This window comes from Penicillium brevicompactum (assembly GCF_028827555.1).
Source record: "Penicillium brevicompactum strain IBT 35665 chromosome Unknown utg000001l_segment0_segment0, whole genome shotgun sequence".
NCBI lineage: Eukaryota > Fungi > Ascomycota > Eurotiomycetes > Eurotiales > Aspergillaceae > Penicillium > Penicillium brevicompactum.
This window is the reverse complement of record NW_026623203.1, coordinates 5,082,540-5,100,058: the sequence shown is the minus strand read 5'-3', so window position 1 is coordinate 5,100,058 and position 17,519 is coordinate 5,082,540. Positions and strand designations below refer to the sequence as shown.

General features: G+C 48.8%; 8 protein-coding genes across 8 annotated transcripts; 4 read left to right on the top strand and 4 right to left on the bottom strand.

Moving 5' to 3' along the window:
* Positions 1–76: 76 nt before the first annotated feature.
* N7506_001703 (uncharacterized protein) lies at positions 77–950 on the top strand (the record flags this gene model as incomplete). The annotated part of the gene is made up of 2 exons (XM_056950999.1): positions 77–290; positions 352–950. 2 exons carry the CDS (start codon positions 77–79, stop codon positions 948–950), a joined length of 813 nt encoding a protein of 270 aa, XP_056816914.1.
* A 158-nt stretch (positions 951–1,108) lies between these two features.
* On the bottom strand, positions 1,109–1,396 carry N7506_001702 (uncharacterized protein; the record flags this gene model as incomplete). Its single annotated transcript, XM_056950998.1, has 1 exon — positions 1,109–1,396. One exon carries the CDS (start codon positions 1,394–1,396, stop codon positions 1,109–1,111), a length of 288 nt encoding a protein of 95 aa, XP_056816913.1.
* A 3,438-nt stretch (positions 1,397–4,834) lies between these two features.
* N7506_001701 (Zn(II)2Cys6 transcription factor) lies at positions 4,835–7,179 on the top strand (the record flags this gene model as incomplete). Its single annotated transcript, XM_056950997.1, has 3 exons — positions 4,835–5,473; positions 5,524–6,713; positions 6,774–7,179. The coding sequence occupies 3 exons, from the start codon at positions 4,835–4,837 to the stop codon at positions 7,177–7,179; spliced, it is 2,235 nt and encodes a 744-aa protein (XP_056816912.1).
* A 245-nt stretch (positions 7,180–7,424) lies between these two features.
* Positions 7,425–8,315, bottom strand: N7506_001700 (uncharacterized protein; the record flags this gene model as incomplete). Its single annotated transcript, XM_056950996.1, has 1 exon — positions 7,425–8,315. One exon carries the CDS (start codon positions 8,313–8,315, stop codon positions 7,425–7,427), a length of 891 nt encoding a protein of 296 aa, XP_056816911.1.
* Positions 8,316–8,701: 386 nt separating this feature from the next.
* Positions 8,702–10,243, bottom strand: N7506_001699 (uncharacterized protein; the record flags this gene model as incomplete). The annotated part of the gene is made up of 3 exons (XM_056950995.1): positions 8,702–9,084; positions 9,137–9,227; positions 9,287–10,243. The coding sequence occupies 3 exons, from the start codon at positions 10,241–10,243 to the stop codon at positions 8,702–8,704; spliced, it is 1,431 nt and encodes a 476-aa protein (XP_056816910.1).
* A 559-nt stretch (positions 10,244–10,802) lies between these two features.
* Positions 10,803–11,592, bottom strand: N7506_001698 (protein tyrosine phosphatase-like domain-containing protein; the record flags this gene model as incomplete). Its single annotated transcript, XM_056950994.1, has 4 exons — positions 10,803–10,879; positions 10,932–11,065; positions 11,118–11,334; positions 11,388–11,592. 4 exons carry the CDS (start codon positions 11,590–11,592, stop codon positions 10,803–10,805), a joined length of 633 nt encoding a protein of 210 aa, XP_056816909.1.
* A 1,669-nt stretch (positions 11,593–13,261) lies between these two features.
* N7506_001697 (uncharacterized protein) lies at positions 13,262–14,491 on the top strand (the record flags this gene model as incomplete). Its single annotated transcript, XM_056950993.1, has 3 exons — positions 13,262–13,654; positions 13,705–14,134; positions 14,184–14,491. 3 exons carry the CDS (start codon positions 13,262–13,264, stop codon positions 14,489–14,491), a joined length of 1,131 nt encoding a protein of 376 aa, XP_056816908.1.
* Positions 14,492–15,504: 1,013 nt separating this feature from the next.
* On the top strand, positions 15,505–16,930 carry N7506_001696 (phosphoesterase superfamily protein; the record flags this gene model as incomplete). Its single annotated transcript, XM_056950992.1, has 2 exons — positions 15,505–16,068; positions 16,124–16,930. 2 exons carry the CDS (start codon positions 15,505–15,507, stop codon positions 16,928–16,930), a joined length of 1,371 nt encoding a protein of 456 aa, XP_056816907.1.
* Between the last annotated feature and the right edge of the window lie 589 nt (positions 16,931–17,519).

The window sequence follows — 17,519 nt, the reverse complement described above, 5'->3', positions numbered from 1 at the left end:
GCTCCTTTGACTCCCGCTCATCTTCACCATGGCTAAAATAGCTTGTATCACAATATTCTTCATTTCTTTCTTGCGCATGATCCAAGCGGAGGATCTCCAATCCCACTTCCAAACACCCGACGGGACGCTGGTCGATTTTACCGAGACATTCTACAACGGAGACACACTGGACCTTCAATGGACTGGCTGGGATAGTTACTGGACCGATCAGACGATAGGAACAGCGACCGCAAATCTTTACGTCGCGTCATGGAATTTCAACGTCTCCGATTATTCCAGGATTTTGGCTGGTAAGAAACATTTTTGCAGAAGCCGATGATAGTGAGATGATCTGACCATGTTGTTGAGTAGCTTCCATTGACGTCTCTGTAACCGGAGGTTATAGTTGGAAAATCAACATTAATCCCGATGTCCTGGCCATCAATCCAGAATACGGATTATACTTTGTGAACACGGATACGGTATTCGGCGACGCGCCGACACTCCAATCAAGAGGCTTTCATATCCTGGAGAAATCGACGACGTCTTCTGCAGTACCTTCAGCAACATCATCAAAAGCTGTCTCAACCAGTACCGGGCCAACAAGCACACCTACCAACACAGCGTCATCTGGCACAAGTTCCAACTCAGAGGTCCTCAACCGAAAACAAGCTGCCGGCCTCGGCGTTGGAGTAGGGGTTGCTTGCACTGCTATATTTGTTGGATTGGCATATATGTTCCTTCGCCGTCGACGGCGCAAGTCCTCCGTTCCAGAGACGCTCGAGAACTCGATGGCGTTTCATCCTATGCCGAATCAGTCGGAGGCAGCAGAAATATCCAGTGGTGGTTATGAAAACCGCCCTGACAGCTATGTGAGCTACCAGGGTCCCAAGTCAGAGCCGCATGAGATGCCGGCAGAGGTGGCTCCCATGCCCCCGATCGAGTTATCTTCGCAGCATTATGCACGATAGTGTGATGATTTACGGCTCTATGTCATTCGATGTCCTGGGAAGATTGCTTGGTGACATAATGTTTCCATTACTCGCTGGTACCCACCACTTTTGTTCAATCAAAAAGGGAATGTTGGCACCTGGCTAGTTATTTGATACCTGGCAGCTCGAGCATATGCTTAAATAATACCCATCTTAGATCCCTCGTTGTCCTCATTGTCCTCGTTGTCCTCGTTGTCCTCGCTATTCTCGCTGTCATTGCTGTCACAGGTTTCAACGACTGAGCTCTGTCCTAGAAAGAAGAAGCCGGGAGAAATGATGAAGAAATGTCTGGGCTTGGATGGGAGACTTTTGAATGACAACTCCGTCCACCACAACCTCCGTTTTGTTGGTTTGCTGGAAGTGATCAAGCCACCATTGCATGCCCTGTTGCAGTTGTAGTGATGATTTGGAGAAACATAACTCATGGGTGATGTGTAGTGCAAAAAGCGAAGCCATTTGCTTTTGTTGGACGTACGGCATCACTTTCAGAACGATGCAACGTATTTCGTAATCCAGCGTCATTCATATTTCTCGGAGCTCATCTTTTTTGAGTTATCTCACGATGCTTGTTTCAAGGTTGAGTGCATATGTGTGGACTGAAAGACTCCGGAGGCCGGAAACCGACGGAGATGGACGCGAGTGAAGGTTCTGTACAGGTAGTCCCTTCGAGAATGAGGTCAGCCAAATCACACATGGAGCCTGAGCGATGACAGTTTATCCTTTGGAAAGGTGCAACAGTCTGATCAGCGTAATCACTGCAATCCACCATTTGCCGTGGAAGTGAGTGGATCGAAGATGGCGGGTCTGGATCGCTTGTCGTGTATCGTGGTTCCACTTACGGTAACAGACAATAATTTGATAAATTGAGGGCCAGATCTCAGTCCATCCTAGATCCGGAAATATGCCGCGCACTGGACAACGAGGCGACTGTCATGTATTCCATAGACGACAACGATCAAGATAGTGAAAAGTGAAAGGAAAGTCAAGAGAAAATGTTTTACATAGCTCACTCTACACAGGCTGAGCCACAGAATCAACAAGGTCGATTTGGAAGCAACCACGCAATTTCCTCAAAACAAGAGAGACCAAAGCGCATCCACCATTATGATATCAGCAGAATGGAAAAAAAAGGGGTGGGGGAGAAATCGGCAGATTAGTGCCATTCCTGCTATTTTCCCATAGAAAAGTGGGATTCAAACTCTCAGATTTAACTCCATATCTAACCAGGTGGGCGCTAGCCAGGTACCCGCAAACGGGTTCGAGACCAGTCCACTTCCAATTCGATGCAGCACCGGCAGAACGTTTTTCGCGTGGGATTTACATGGATCCGACACGAGCCACCAGGCGAAGGGGCTCAAGAGATATAATGTATATGTGTACCTTGCATGAAGACCTCGAGCCATTTCCTCCTTCCCGTTCGAGAAACCCCTTGGTTGAACGGAACTACCACGCTTCCTGAACTGCCGAAGCTGCAATATTTACGGAGTACTTTTCGGCACATATAATGGTATGCACATGCAGGCAGGTTAAAGAAAATTTAGGCTGCATATTGGGCTGCATTATTGGAAATAGAGGTGTGCATCGAAAGAAGGCAGCTGGGCAACTCGTGATTCACCCTATTTCAAAGTTCCCCACAGAATAGAATACTTCTAGAATATCATGACCTCCTCAAACGGGAAGCATAGAGTCCCCCTTGCCTAAATGTTAAATGTCAAATGAGGCTGATTGGCCCAAGTGCGACTCCCTGACATTTGACATGAACAATGCTAGCACTCACATCTGCATGTCTGTTCCAGGGAGCCTTCCTAGACAGGTAATAGTAAAAGTTAGTAAAAGTAGACAGATCATTTTCACTTTCAACATCCATCGTTTGAGATCTAGGCGGATCCTTGTCGATCTTTCAAACATGGAGAAGGACTTTAGCTCATTTATTCTGAGGGTTGCAATTCGCGTTGACCAATGGTTCCCTCTTCCGATGCATAGCAGCATCTCGTCCGAAACTTAGTCGCCACGCGAGACGATGATCTCAATGATCACCCTGCACGCAAAACTCAAACAAAGTAGGGAAAAAGCAATTCTAATGAAACTGTCCTACCCCAGGTAGTATTTGAGAAATGTCCATAGCGGGTGGATTATTTCATTATTGATTTTCAAGATTTTTCTTTTCCATGGACTTTGGAGCTGTTCCAATTTGCCACCGTACTTTTGATATCTGATCTACAGGTGCCATCATTTCCAAATATACTCCGGAGTTGTACTTCCGATACCCAGGCTTCAGGGGCTGGAAAAGGGAAAAACGCGAGAAGTGGAAATTTCCTTTGGTAGTCGGGAATCCCGACAACTAGGCACACGAGGTCCGAGCCCACTAATTAAAAGATAGTTCGCACCATGGGTTGACACGCCGATCCGACCATGTGGACTTGGAGAGCCTCAGGGAAGTTTTATGGGAACAGTATTATTGCAGAGATAAACCAGGGATGCTATGATGTTACATTATTTGCCCAGACATTTCCCAAGGTTCTCTCAAGGCGAATCTTGGAAGCGGATCCCTCTCCCGAACTATACTCCGTACAATTTCCAGCTTCGGTGCCGGCCCAGCGGGCTTCAATGTGCCGAGTACGGAGTACGGGAAGACAAAGCTAATCTGACACAATTATCATAACTGCCATCTCCGAGCTGAAACTCAATCAGAATTTTCGTGACACGTCGGCTGTTCTAAGTATGGCGCTTTACCGCCAGGGCTTGTTGTCATTGTGCATATTGTGGCTCAGTCAGGGACATTTAGCCCTAACCAATGGGAATGGCTATGAGGCCCTCCCCACTGCATATCCACCAATCGATTCAGCGCTTGAGCCCTGGTCGCAAATGTCAGGGCTGACCAAGCAAGGAGGAATGATCGGCACCGCCCGTGGCTGAGGCCTTCTTCTAGTGCACATCGGCAAATCGGCACTTACTGAAAAGCTATGATCCTGCATCCCTGTGCTCCGTACCCTGTAGACTTTCGACATTTGACATTAACACGGGAAAGGCATTAATCGGAATTATTTCGCCTTACACTCGGAATAAGGGGAACTTGAAGACTCCCGTCTTTGAAAGCCGGCATATGCACTTGACAGGGCCTAAGCGAGGCCCGATCCATGGATGGACGCCGTATCAAAAAGCCACTGGAGACTTAACATTCCCAGCGATCTGTTCCAGTCTAAACTCTTTGTAGTTAGATTATCCTAGGTTTTGATCTGCGTCTCCATTCCAACCGTTCCCACCTTCTAGAAGGGTGTTCCATGCATGGTGCATATCGGTCTCCCCGTCCAAGCGCTATTGATGCTGTCATCTGTCACCAGCTTAGCAATAGTGGTGTAATACTAATGGAATTTATCACTTTATTCCTGTAAATGCTGTCAATGCTTCGTTATTTTATTTTATTATTTTATTATCACCTGCTTCTTGAAGAAAGGGGCGAGTTGTTTAGATTAAATCATTATGCAGCCATTCCTTCCGATCAACGCAACCCTACGTGGCAGACCCTACCGGAAGAATAGCGCTGCCTCCAGATCGGATGAGGGAGTATAGAAGAAAGCAACCTGCCCTTTTGATCAAAGCTAAAAAACGTCACTTCCCCCCGCCTGTCCATTGAATCAGAGTGCGCTTTACTCTTCTTCGTCTAGCTTGATGGGCCCAACACGAAGTCAACAAGCCAAATACCCACAACGCCTATTGTGTATAGATTAGAGAACGGAGATCCCGGCGGAATATCGACTCCCTTTTCTCCTTGGGAAGTGGCTCCTCTCCTTTCAACAACCATTTCGCATCTCCACTGTCGAATTGGGCAACACCAGTCCAGTGCACCACCTTTACACTTCAAAATGGCCTCACGCTCAACAGGAAAGCGCCTACCAATCAGCTGCCAGGCCTGTCGAACACGCAAAATTCGTTGCTCCCGCGATGGCCGGCCGTGCCAGACCTGCGTACGACGCGGTCTAGGTGCCGAAGACTGCATCTACCTCGGCCAGCCCAGACTTTCAGCTGAGCAGTCATCACCAGGGGACAGCGCAATGCAGTCTGAGTTGCTGGCTAGGATTCGGAACCTGGAAGCTTTGCTCCAGAGACAAATGAGTTCACAGGCTGGCACGCCCACGGGTGGCGCAGTGTCGCCACTGGGTGGTACGAGTGCAGCTGGCAGTTTCTCCGAGTCTGATATTGGTCCAGGGCTGGAGTGGGATAACTTCAGCTTTATGATGGAGAACGTTGGCTCGTTGCATACCTCGCCTTCCGGCCATGTCCGTTACGTGCCACTTGCCTCGCAATGGGAGTCTTTGGTGGCGAAGAGCCCCGCTGCGGAGTGCCTCAGGAACAATGATTCGGATATTGTGGACGATGATGACGATCTGCAGATCCCGTTGGCTAAGAATGGGACCATCTCGAGAGAGGAGTTAATGACCACTCTCCCGCCTGGTAGCTGCTGTGGTATTTTGAAGGATGTCTTCTTCCAGGTGTTTTCTACAGTATGTTCCTTGCGAATAGGCTTCACACGTACTTCTGACTGACTCAATAGGTCTTCCACATTCTTCACGACTTGACTTTTGAAGCTGAATATCAACAATTCTGCCATGACCCTGGCAGTGTATCTTTATCATGGCTGGCCTTGCTGTTCGCCATTCTTTCGATAGCTGTGACCGCACTTGATGATGACCATCCATTGCTGTCCGATCTCGGACGAGAGCGGACGGTAAGCCGGAATATCAAAGTCCTGTCGTCAAGGTACCGTTCTGCCGCATTGCGTTGTCTCGCCGCCGATGGGGTGATGTCTCGACATTCAATCAACTCATTACAAGCCTTGGTACTCATCATGTACGCCCGAGCTCACCGAGGTCTACCAATTTTTACGCTGCTCGGATTCACCAATCATGTCGCGATATCAATGGGCTGTCATCTTGATCCAGAGAGATTTTCTTTGGGCCCCATTGAGCGCGAGGAACGACGCCGAGTGTGGACCGGGCTTATGATGCTCTACACCATCCAAAACACAACTTTGGGCAGCTTAGACCAACAAAATCTGACGCAAGATGTGAGAATGCCCGCAGATATCGATGATGTGGATCTCCTCACCAGCCCAAATATGACCAGATCGGCACCTTCGCCAGCAGCGTCCCGTCCGACTCAAATGACATACCTCCTACTCAACTTCCGACTGAACAAGATTTCATCCAAAATATGTGAATCGCTTTTTAGCTACTCGAGGACATCTCGCTATGGAATATCCACCCTTGAAGCAGAAATGATCTCAATATGTGGAATGGTGGATGCTCGTTATACACCCGACGCCAACGAATCCTTGCCTATCCACCATCAAGCAAACCACCACATCCTCTACAGCCAAATTCACCAAATGTTTCTTCTTCTCTATCGTCCAAGCCTCTGCCGCTACTTGCAGGGTGATATAACTCCTGATACTAGCGCTTCAAGAGCTAAATGCATTGCTTCCGCAAAGGCTTCCATCTCAATCTTCCAGACTTTACTCGAGTCATCATGCTTCAAACCATATAAATGGTATACCAGTGGACTGGGAAGCTTCCATACTTTCCACGCCGCTGTTACTCTGGCAGTCATTCTCTTGATCCCAGAAAGCCAATCAGAATACAAAGAGATTAAAGAGATTCTCGATCGAGCATTGGAAATGTTCGCTTCCGTCTCCGTCCGCAGCGTCTTCTGCAGCAAAGCCGTCCCCATTCTCCGGCAGATGATGTACGCAACCCTGAACCATCCAAGATATCTACCAGTGAGCCAACAGCTAACCTTTCCCAGCGACGTCGCCGCAGCAAAGTACAATCCCAATAATCCTACCCACTCTCAAATCCACCTTCAAGCTCAAGCCCAGGCCCAGGTCCAGGCTCATGCACAGCTCCAGCAAACACAAGCAAATATGCAAAATCAATTGCTCAACACCGCTCATACACCTCTTTCTTCAATCTCCACTATGTCCTCTATGTCTGCTCTCTCCCCTGTGGGCATGCACGACAGCTTTGTTCTGTCGCACCCTCATTCGCAATCCGGCTCACCGGTTCCAACTACTGGATCCTCGACAAGTGAGCCGCCTATGCATTCTGGATTTGGACAAATGCATCCGCAGAATTGGATAGGTCCTACCTCGGTACCGTGGGATTCATTGGGTCCAGCCATCGGGGGATACATTTACGACTCGGGTCCCTAAAGTATAATGACACAGGTCTTGATTAATTCAGTGGAGTTTGGGAGCCTTCCAAGGTTTTATCCGTCATATGAGCTACGATAAGTGAATAAAAGTCTTAATTCTTAGGTAATTTCATATCTATTCATTTCCAAATACCAAGTAATTCTCAAGATTTCTCACTTTGATTATTGAAGCATGAAGGGTGAAATATATCATTTTGTAACCGTCGCATCGCTCATTTCGTGCAAATACCATACTGTCCATGCCTATTCATAAAAGACCAAGCATCTAACTTCAATGCTCTGTCGCCCAGGTGTACCCTCCGGTGTCTGCGGATCAAAGAAAGCAGTATGGCAAGTTCCATGCGCAATATCAGTCCGACCATCCGTCATCGTATGACTTCTGGAATCAAAGCACTTGAGAAGCATCACTTCCTCAGGTGTCATATCTTTCACATAGTAAAAGCGATGTCCCTCATTAGGAGCAATTCCATAAGTCTCCCCCTTCACCTCATAACCATCCGTCGAAGACACAGATTCAGGATCCGGCGCGACCTCCCCACCCTGCTGCCACCCCTTCGGATAAAGAAGATCAACCTTCACAAAATCATCCGGAACCGTACTCCTCCAATCAACAACCGCCAAAGGAAAATCAGTAGCGGGATTCTCAATAGGTCTCCAAACATTGATAATCTGATATCGACCCTTCAAAAGCTCTTCAGCCTCATCTTCAGGTAGATGACGGCGCACTCTCGCCTCCGCAGCTGCAGGCGTTTGATCAACGTGCACAAGTTGAACGGGGCTGCGCGCCGACCCGGGAGTTCGACGTCTGATGGTATGGTCGAAGATGGCGACTTTCTTCACGCCGGATAAATTTTTCCGGAGGAGCTCTTCTACTTCAGCGTAGTACCCCGCTTGCACTGAGGCGTCGTCGGTAAATTGGCGCTCATTGGCGGGTGAGTTGAAGACCGCGAAGCCGGAGTTGTCGGTGGTGAAGTCGGTTTCTTGACCTCGGAGATTCTCAACTTTGCGCTCTCGATCTGTGAGGTTGTATGAGCGACCTGGCCCGTCGACTTTGCCCCAGGCCTTTTTGAATGGCTCGGTGGCGTGAGCGTCGTAAGAGGCGGGGTCGATGTATTTGAATGTTGCTGTAGTCATTTTGTACTCTGTACAGGTCGTGGATTCAATGAAGGGATCAGATTAACAAAGAGATTGTTTGATTTTGAAAGTGAAAACAAAGCAGATCTTATAGACAAAATGAACGATCGAAAGTCCGGGGATTGAAAATCAGCTTAATAATCGGGTGGCGCGGAGAGATTTGTCATCGCCGGTGACTTTTCCTGCGCCCTACAGGGCTTCGGCCTCTGATCATCTGAGGTCATACGAAGACAGCTTAGCAAGATAAAATCATGTTCTTGTAGGGTTGTTTCCTCTCTCATTTCATTTCGAAATTATGTATTGCTAACCACAGGCTTTTCCCAACGTTGTATCAGTACTATCACGCCATTGAGACAATTATTAATCAACCAAAAGGCCTGAATCTATCACGCATCTTCCTCGCTCTCGGATCTCACAACTAAATCGTTCTTGCGATCATTCCTCCAAACGAAAAGCCATGAGCTCAGGATACCTGAGATCGACGCGCAGAGGAAACAAAGACAAATGATGTACGAAACGTGATATGTCGGCCCAAAGACCGTGCTGTAGATGTGAGGTCCAGCGATTCCACTGAATTGAGCCAAAGCATTGGTATATCCGATTCCAATGCCAACGGCCACAGTACCTTCCAATGCGCGAATACGCTCTGGCCAAATGACCGGGTATGCAGATCCGGCACAAGCAGTGGCGACCACCAACGCGAGATATTTGACGACGGAGTTTTTCACCGTGATCAGGATGATATAGCAGATGATTGTTGTGCTTTCAACTGTTTCTGTGATTAGCGGGATAGAAGTATCTGAACAGGCAAGGACACTTACTCGCAACTGCAGTGGTCCAAGGCCTAATCCATCCTCTGTGGAGTAAATATCCGAGGATGTTCAAAAAGAAGAAGCATGCAACGTATGGAGGCTAAAAAGTATCTAGATGTTAGATGAGTTCGCTCGATTTTGGCACAAGTAATAACTCACAATGTTCATCAACTGCGACAGAGCGGTCGTAGTAAAGCCCAGCTCGTAGATGACTGTCGGCAAAGCATAATTCACACCAAATCCACCAATACCATGTCCAATCCAATAGAGAGAGAACGTATAAAGTGTCGGGCTCTTGAGTAGAGCCTTGATCCCATCCCAGTCCCAACTTTTATCCTCGCCCGACGGCGAGGCCTTGGAAAGTCGCCCCTTCAAAAAGTCTCTCTCTTCTTCAGTCAACATTCGCGCCGTCTCGGGATAATCGGGTAATCCGAACAACGCGATCACAGACAGCAAGATAGCCGGCAGACCTTCGAGAATGAACAGCCACCTCCAGCCCGAAAGTCCGCCTGCGCCATCCATAAAGCTGATCGCATAGGCTAGCAATCCACTCAGCGCTCCTGATACTTGGCCAAGCGAATAGAACAGCGCGATTCGCCAGCGGAGCTCAGAGGGCTTATACCAAAAAGCCATATGATAGAGAACAGCAGGATAAAAGCCCGCTTCAGCCAAGCCAATGGCGAAGCGCACACACATCATGCCCGCGAAGTTTTGTGCTGCTCCCGCTGCACATGCGCAGACTCCCCACGAGAGGATCAAAAGAAACATCCATCGAGACGGCTTGAAATATTTGAGCAGGATGGTGTTCGTCGGCTCAAAGAACAGATAGCTGTATGAGAAAATCGATTGTGTCCAGGACCACTCGGAGGCGCTGAATCCGAGCTCTTGCTTGATTCCAGTACCGGCTTCCAGATTGATGATTGCGGCGTTGGAATAGTTGCTCGAGTCAATCACTCGGAAGATGTAGACTACGGAGTAGAAGCCAACGAGCCAGAAGTCGATTTTTCGCATCACTCTTTTTTCAAGCTCCGCATGGTGTGTATTTGTCGCGGCTTCGTTTGGTGGTGTTGAGGGTACACTGGTAGCTACTACCTTTTCGTCATGTTTGTCGGCCATCTTCCAAGGTTGATGCCGTGGATCGAAGAGCCACGTCTCGGCATCAATTCCAGACTATCATATCTTTAAGTGACTCCATCTTTGACAGGGCTTGCCAAGATAGTCCAATCACGACATGCGCCATTGGATTGCAAAATCCCCGCCGATCATTGCTGGGAATTCGAAATTTTGCTCATTATTCTTCGATATGGCGGCATTATATAGGAGCGGAGGGTTATTTCGACCGCGGAGGGTTTATCTGCTATGGTTGAATATTCGTATCCCGGGAAGCAGAAACCCAATCAAACTGCCAGGAGTTCAAGATTAGAAGCAATCGGGGTCACTTGGCCAAACGATCATTGAGTTTCCATCTTTTCGCCGAGGCCTGGCCTTGACACAAGAAAGCCTGCCGCGAACCGGTTGTTGTGAAGCAATGTGGCGCTTTCAATTGCGGAAGGAAAACCCCCGAACTCTTCACATACACTTTGAGGAACGAGCACTTGAATCATTGCCAATCTGAAGACCAGCAGCACACATGTCAGTCAGTACCCTGACCTTCTGCGATTGGATCCCGCAAAAATTAGTCCTTCTTTGGCTCGCTGAGGGCTAAGACCTTTCGTCTCTGCTTCAGCATATACGAATACATCATTACCGATCCTGTGATCTTTTAGCTTTGCGAACCAGGCGTAGAAGATTTTTTGATACTTACCAGGCACATAAAGAGCCAGGAAGAAGTAAAAGATGCCCGCCACAGCCCAGTTGGTCGTGACAGTGGTCGCGTTGTACATCAGCCACCATTCACTGCCGATACCAATAGGGTAAAGAACAATAAACATGGAGTATCTAGAAACAGTAAGCTCGTGCTCGCATATTGAAATGGATCCATTTTCCTCACCTGGCCCATTTCAACACCCCGGGGATTGGAAAATCCGCCAGCATGATAGCGAAATAGAGATATCGGATAGTATCAGCCATTGCCCAGGCAAGGAGCATAGCGGCATACGCAACAGAGGGCTCTGTGACGGTCGGAAAGGCATAATTGATAGCCCAAACCTGAACCGAGCGGGCAAAGACCTGGGTAAAGGTTGTGAAAACGGGGGAGCGGACAATTCCTGTTTGGTCGGTTAGATACCCGTTAGCTGGGATAGGAGGGCGGATTACATACCTGTCGCAGCGTGGACCACCTCAGCCACAGCCAGGGTTTGAGCACATCGAGTCAATGGCTCGAGGGTATAGACTGATGAGGCGTTGGGGGATATTAGAGTTGTGATGGTGGCAAAGAGAATGCGGGCCCAGAGGATGGTGCAGATGGTGTTGTAAGTAAGGAGATAGAGCCTGACAGGCTCGGATTTCGGCTGAGTTCCGGCCATTATGCGGGCCTATGTATATCAGTTGTGATGTATTTGGTGTCGGTGGTCACTGCCCATCCACGTTGGTTTTTTTGTGTTTTTTTTTTGCATTTGTGGCCTCAGGCCCCAACCACATGTGAATATCAACATTAGCTTGACTCTGCTGTTCATCTCCCTTCCTCGTCCTCTGTCCATTTTCAATTGTGCGTTGCATACATTTCAGAGGTATTCGGAGCTTAGAGAAAGGGCGGATTTCAAAGGCAGCAAGGTGACATTGACGAAAATGCTCCTTATTTGCTCGCCTTATCGCTCTCCCCTGATTCCCCTGACCTTCCCTGCACTCTCAGTGTTGCTTGCTTTTTCCAGCAAAATCTTTGCTTGTTTTTTACTACGTACTTTAATTTGACTGTGTCAGGGCTGGTATCTATTGAACTGAATTGAAGATGACCTAGCACTATATGGCTATGGTAACTTGCTGTCTATCCTCTCTGAAATTACTCATTGGTAACCCACGGTAAATTCCAGGGCTCCAGGACTCGATATCTTCAATTCGCAGCAGCAAGGCACCAACCTGATTAATGTAACCTGTCACATCGCTCCCCAAATTTGCACATCTTGCATCTTTTGCAATGTTTGTTTGCTTGGTTTGGGGCCTTCTGTCGCTGCGTGGGTACCTGACATTTTGACTCGCCCCACTCACTCCACCTGACATTTCCTTCTCGATCTAATTTGTTCGCCTCGACGATAGCATCATGGTGGTCCAATTTTGTGGGGACTGTGGTCATTTACTTGCTTCATCAGCTGCCACCCAGATAACGTGTTAGCTGTGCGGTAAAGTCGCAACTAGTATGTCTCGAATTGCTGCTCTCAACAATCTTTTGTCTGAGCTAACCAGTCGAACTTCATAGATACAATGCTCACTTACGAACATGTATCAGAGTCATCAAACTTCCCTTCGAGATTGAGAAACAAGCTCCGCTCCGAAACACAGATTGTCACCCAGAAGGACATCGGCGATGGACCCATAACGGAAATGGAATGTCCCAACTGTTCAAATAGACAGGCCACCTGGACTGAAGCACAGCTTCGAAGTGCGGATGAAAGGAGCACGATATTCTATTGCTGCACTAAGTACCGCCATAGGTATGCAAGTCACTCTTGATATTGCGGGTCTTGAGCGCTAACGGAGTCATCGCCTTAGGTGGAAACAAGACAACTGAATACCCCCTTCGATCTTCCTTGACAAAAGCACTGCATGGATGGAGTCTCCAGATCGGTCATCAAAAGGTATATGAAGTCAAACTCAGACATCAATCGCCACAATGGCCAGGGCTCGATCCGGACCTTTTGAAGATGATGCGAAAAGATCGGGATTGACCCATTCCCACTGTGTACCCCCAAATTAACTCCGCAACATAACTCAGCTTATGCAATACCTAGGTAGTAGTCTGAAAAAAACCATCCGACGATTTCCCCGCCATGGTACTTATCTTATATAGCGCCATCTGGGATAAGATCACACCATAAAAAGCCCCGCAGACATGAGAACCGGCTGGCATCGACGAATAAGAACTCAACATCCGGAAAAGCCAATGCACTAAGTGTATTCACTGTCACACATATTTAAATCCAAGGTTGGAGTTTGTCGTCGGTGATACTTGACCTTGTTCACCGTTATACCAGTTCAACCATGGCCCCTTCCGCTGTAGAACCAGAAATCCTGGGAACTTCCGAGAAGATCCCCATCAAAGCTTGGACTCGCCCAGCACAAACCGAAGAAAAGCTTGAGTGGGCTCCTCTAGTTGAGATCGATCTATCTCGCTTCGACGAGCCCGGCGGTAAAGAGGCACTAGCCAAGCAACTATACGATGCCGTGACACGAGTCGGCTTTTGGGTTGTGACTGGCCACGGAATCAGCGAAGAGCGTGTCCTTCGTCAATTCAGTATAGGAAATGCGTTCTTCAAAGAGCCGCTCGAGGAAAAGCGCAGCTTTGCTTGCAATTTCGCTGAGGGCGAGTATTTCGGCTATCGCGAGAATGAGAGGTGGATCGGAGATACAGGGGTCAAAGACAACGTAGAGATGGTATGTTCAGACTTTTATTTATTTTCAATGACTCCAGCTGACGTTGGTAGCTCAACATCCCCAAAGCAATCCCAGTCTGGGACGACCTGCCAAGACACAGGGTTGTGCGTCAGAACTATGACGAGATTGCGAGCTTCCACCGCGATCTCTTCGAGAACGTGATACGAAAGCTCTTCGTTCTCATGGCTATTATCCTCGAGCTACCAGAGGACTACTTGGTCAACGCACACGCATATGACAAGCGCTCAGATGACCACTTGCGATACATGATCTATAACACTCGAACCCAAGAAGAGTGGGATAAGGCTCAGTCTGTGACTACTGGTGGTCACACAGACTTTGGCAGCCTGACATTGCTTTTCTCTCAGAATATCGCTGGCTTGCAGATCCGAACCCCAGAAGAGGAATGGAAATGGGTGAAACCTGTTGAGGGAGGTATCACCTGCAATGCAGCAGATACTTTGTCATTCCTTACCAACGGTAATATCTCTGAATGCCTTCCACTGATATGTGCTAATTGGGAAAACAGGATTCATCAAATCTACAATCCACCGTGTCATTACGCCCCCGAAAGATCAGATCCAGACTCCTCGTCTTGGATTACTGTACTTTGCTAGACCTGGTGATGATACTATTATGAAAACAGTGCCATCTCCTCTCCTTGAGCGCCTTGGGTTGCTCACTGAGGCAGATAAAGCCAACACCGAGCCTGCGCCTACTGGAACCGAATATGTTCGTGCCCGGGTCCGCGATGTACACCATAGAAAAGTCATCGACCGACGGGAGAACACTTCGTTTGAGTTCAAAGGGCTTAAGGTACCCAATTATTATAAGTGAACCTTGGAATATCGAGCGCTTGATTCCGACCTGCCATGTGTTATGATTTCGTGTGAGATAAATTGCCAAGTCGAATAATTGTTATATCCATAATCTCGATTCATCCAATCAGCACCTCCTGGACAGCACCCGTAAAGCTTTTGTTTGCTTGGATCCATGGATATTCCCCGAATACTACGTTAAAAAGATTCGTGAGGTCTATGTGCAACGCCCTAAAACCTACCTCCCCAGGCCGCCAAGCATCACTACTTCTGCAGCCAATCAGCGCCCGCTCCGAAGCCACGACATTCACCCTACCAAGCGAAGTCCACCTCCAATATGTCAAATGCTTAGTTGCGCAATGATCGTCGTTGAGATCAGAATCGCGCTTCGTTCCGATGCTGGACCTTGTTGTGTTCGGGCTCTGGGGAATTCCGCACGGCACCGGTGTGGAGAGGCCGGCCCCAAGCCAACATTGCTCGTGCAAGGAGCCAGCCATTTGATTCGAGCAAATTCTTCTCCCATCAGCCCTAGCCTCATTCTTCACAGTCTGGTCCGCTCTCCGATGGCCTGGGTGAATGCTTGGCACGGTGCTCGGAGTCAACCGTCCGACAAGACGTTGCTTCTGGTACCTCGCACGGGATCGTGTACCTGCCAATCCCACTCGTGGCGACCAATCATGGCGTGGTGCCGGTGCACTTGTTTTTGGTTGCGTATACTGATAGTAAGCAGGGTGCCAATCAGATGAATCACATATCGACATTGTCATCCCGTGGGTATATGAGAGAATGAATTGAGTACCCCTATCACGCTGGGTCTCCGAGCCCATGCCTCTGTCCGGGTCGCGTCTCGATCGAGCCGACGAGCTCTAGGGCAACACGTGGGCCGTTTGGGGGAGAAATGCTCTCAAGAATGCCGGGGGTGACTGATGGCACTTGGGGAGGACTGCATATAAAAGGGCAGCATTGCCTGCACATGGGAAGAAGACCAAACACCCCGCCTTGACTGGAAAAAAGAGTCTCCCTTGATTCAAAATGAATCTCAGTGCTCTCCTTGGTCTCCTGACCTTCGCAGCCGCAGTCTCCGCGGCCCCTCCCAAGGGCAACTCCCGGTCTCATTCCTCGACTTCCATCGCCAATCTCAAGAACAAGATCAAGAATGTTGTCATCCTTGAGATGGAGAACCGCTCGTTGGACAATGTCCTCGGTGGCCAGACCATCAAAGGACTGGACAATCCTATCAACAACGGCCCCTTCTGCAACCCGTACAATTTGACCGATGCGTCTGCGGGCCAGGTGTGCAGTTCCGCTAAAGACTTCGACTCTATTCTGGATGACCCCGATCACTCGGTCACTGGAAATAACATTGAGTTCTACGGGACATTTGCCCCGAGCAATGCGGCCATCGCCAGCGGCGAGCTCACTCCTAATCAACAAGGCTTTGTTCACGAGCAGCTGCGTCGTTACGGCGACGATGTCGACAAGGCGGCTCTGGCCAAGCAGGTCTTGAACTACTACACCGAGGAAGAAGTTCCGGTGTTCACATCACTGGTCCAAAACTACCTCACCTTCAACCACTGGCATTCGGACCACCCCGGGGTAAGCACTTGCCTCCTGGGTTTTCTTTTTTGTGACAAACTAACAAAACAACCAGCCCACCAACCCCAACCGTGCTTTCGTTCTGTCAGGAACCTCTGCCGGCCACGGTACAAACGACGAATCCTTCGACTCAAGTAACCACGGCCTTACGCAGCGCTCAATCTTCCAACAGCTCTCAGAGACCGACCACACTTGGAAGAACTACTATACAAGCACCGATATGATCGATGCCTATTTCTTCGACTGGACCTTCACCAGCAACAACACCGACAAAGCAGAACCACTGAACAACTTCTACGCCGACGCCAAAGCCGGCAGTCTCCCTGAATTCTCCTTCATCGACCCCTCCTGCTGTGGCGTCGGCACGAACTCCATGCACCCAACCGGTCTCGTCTCAGAAGGCGAAACCCTGATCAAGAATGTCTATGACGCCCTCCGCGCCAGTCCCCAATGGAATGAGACTCTCTTCATCCTCACCTTCGACGAGACCGGTGGTTTCCACGACCATGTGCCCCCTCCCCAGGCAGCCCGCCCAGACAACCTGACCTACACGGAAACAGCGCCGAACGGAGAGAAGTACACTTTCTCTTTCGATCGTCTGGGTGGTCGTATTCCTACCTTGCTCATCTCGCCCTGGATTGCCAAGGGTCAGGTCGAGCAGAAGGGAACGAACTCTGATGGAAAGGTTGTCTCCTACTCTGCTTCTTCCATTCTGCGGACTCTTGGCTACCTTTGGGATTTCAAGCCTTTCACCCCTCGCGTTGAAACATCTGCTTCGTTTGAGCATCTTATTCAGAAGATGGCGCGAACTGATACTCCTGTTTCTTTGCCTGCGCCTAAAACCTTCAAAATCAGGGCTTAGGCACAATGGCTGTTGAAGGCTCTGGAGAGATGCTTGACATGAGACAGTATTTATTGGATATATAGGTTCTTTGATAACTCATTTCTTTCTGTGTTGTACCATTTCAAATCCGTAACCTTGGGTTTTTCAAGAGTCCGTGTGCCTAGAGACAAAGTACTGAATTGTTGCTGGTTATAACAACTTACTACATGTATACTGAGAAATGAGATCAGAAAGGCAAAAAGTAAAAAGCAAAAAGCTCAAAGGGGGAGTCGAACAGGTGACGTTGACAAAAATATTCCCCCATCTGGTCCTACCAGAAGGGCATATATTTTGTTATACTACGAGACAAGAGGTGGGCTCTCCAGTCCGGGCTGCCCAGTGGCTGCACCGCTAGGCCAGCCCACCTGTTCTTGACAATATACCTATACCCTTATCAGCTTCTTAACCTCGCTTTCTCACCTGACTAGGAAGCTCTGCAGGCCTAGGGCCACCGCCACACAGTCATAAATGCTGTTTATCAATCTGAGATACCTTTTATCTTGGCCAGTCAAGTAACTCCAGTCAGTTCATCTACTCTGGGCGAAGTTGAATGTCCGATGAGGCTCTG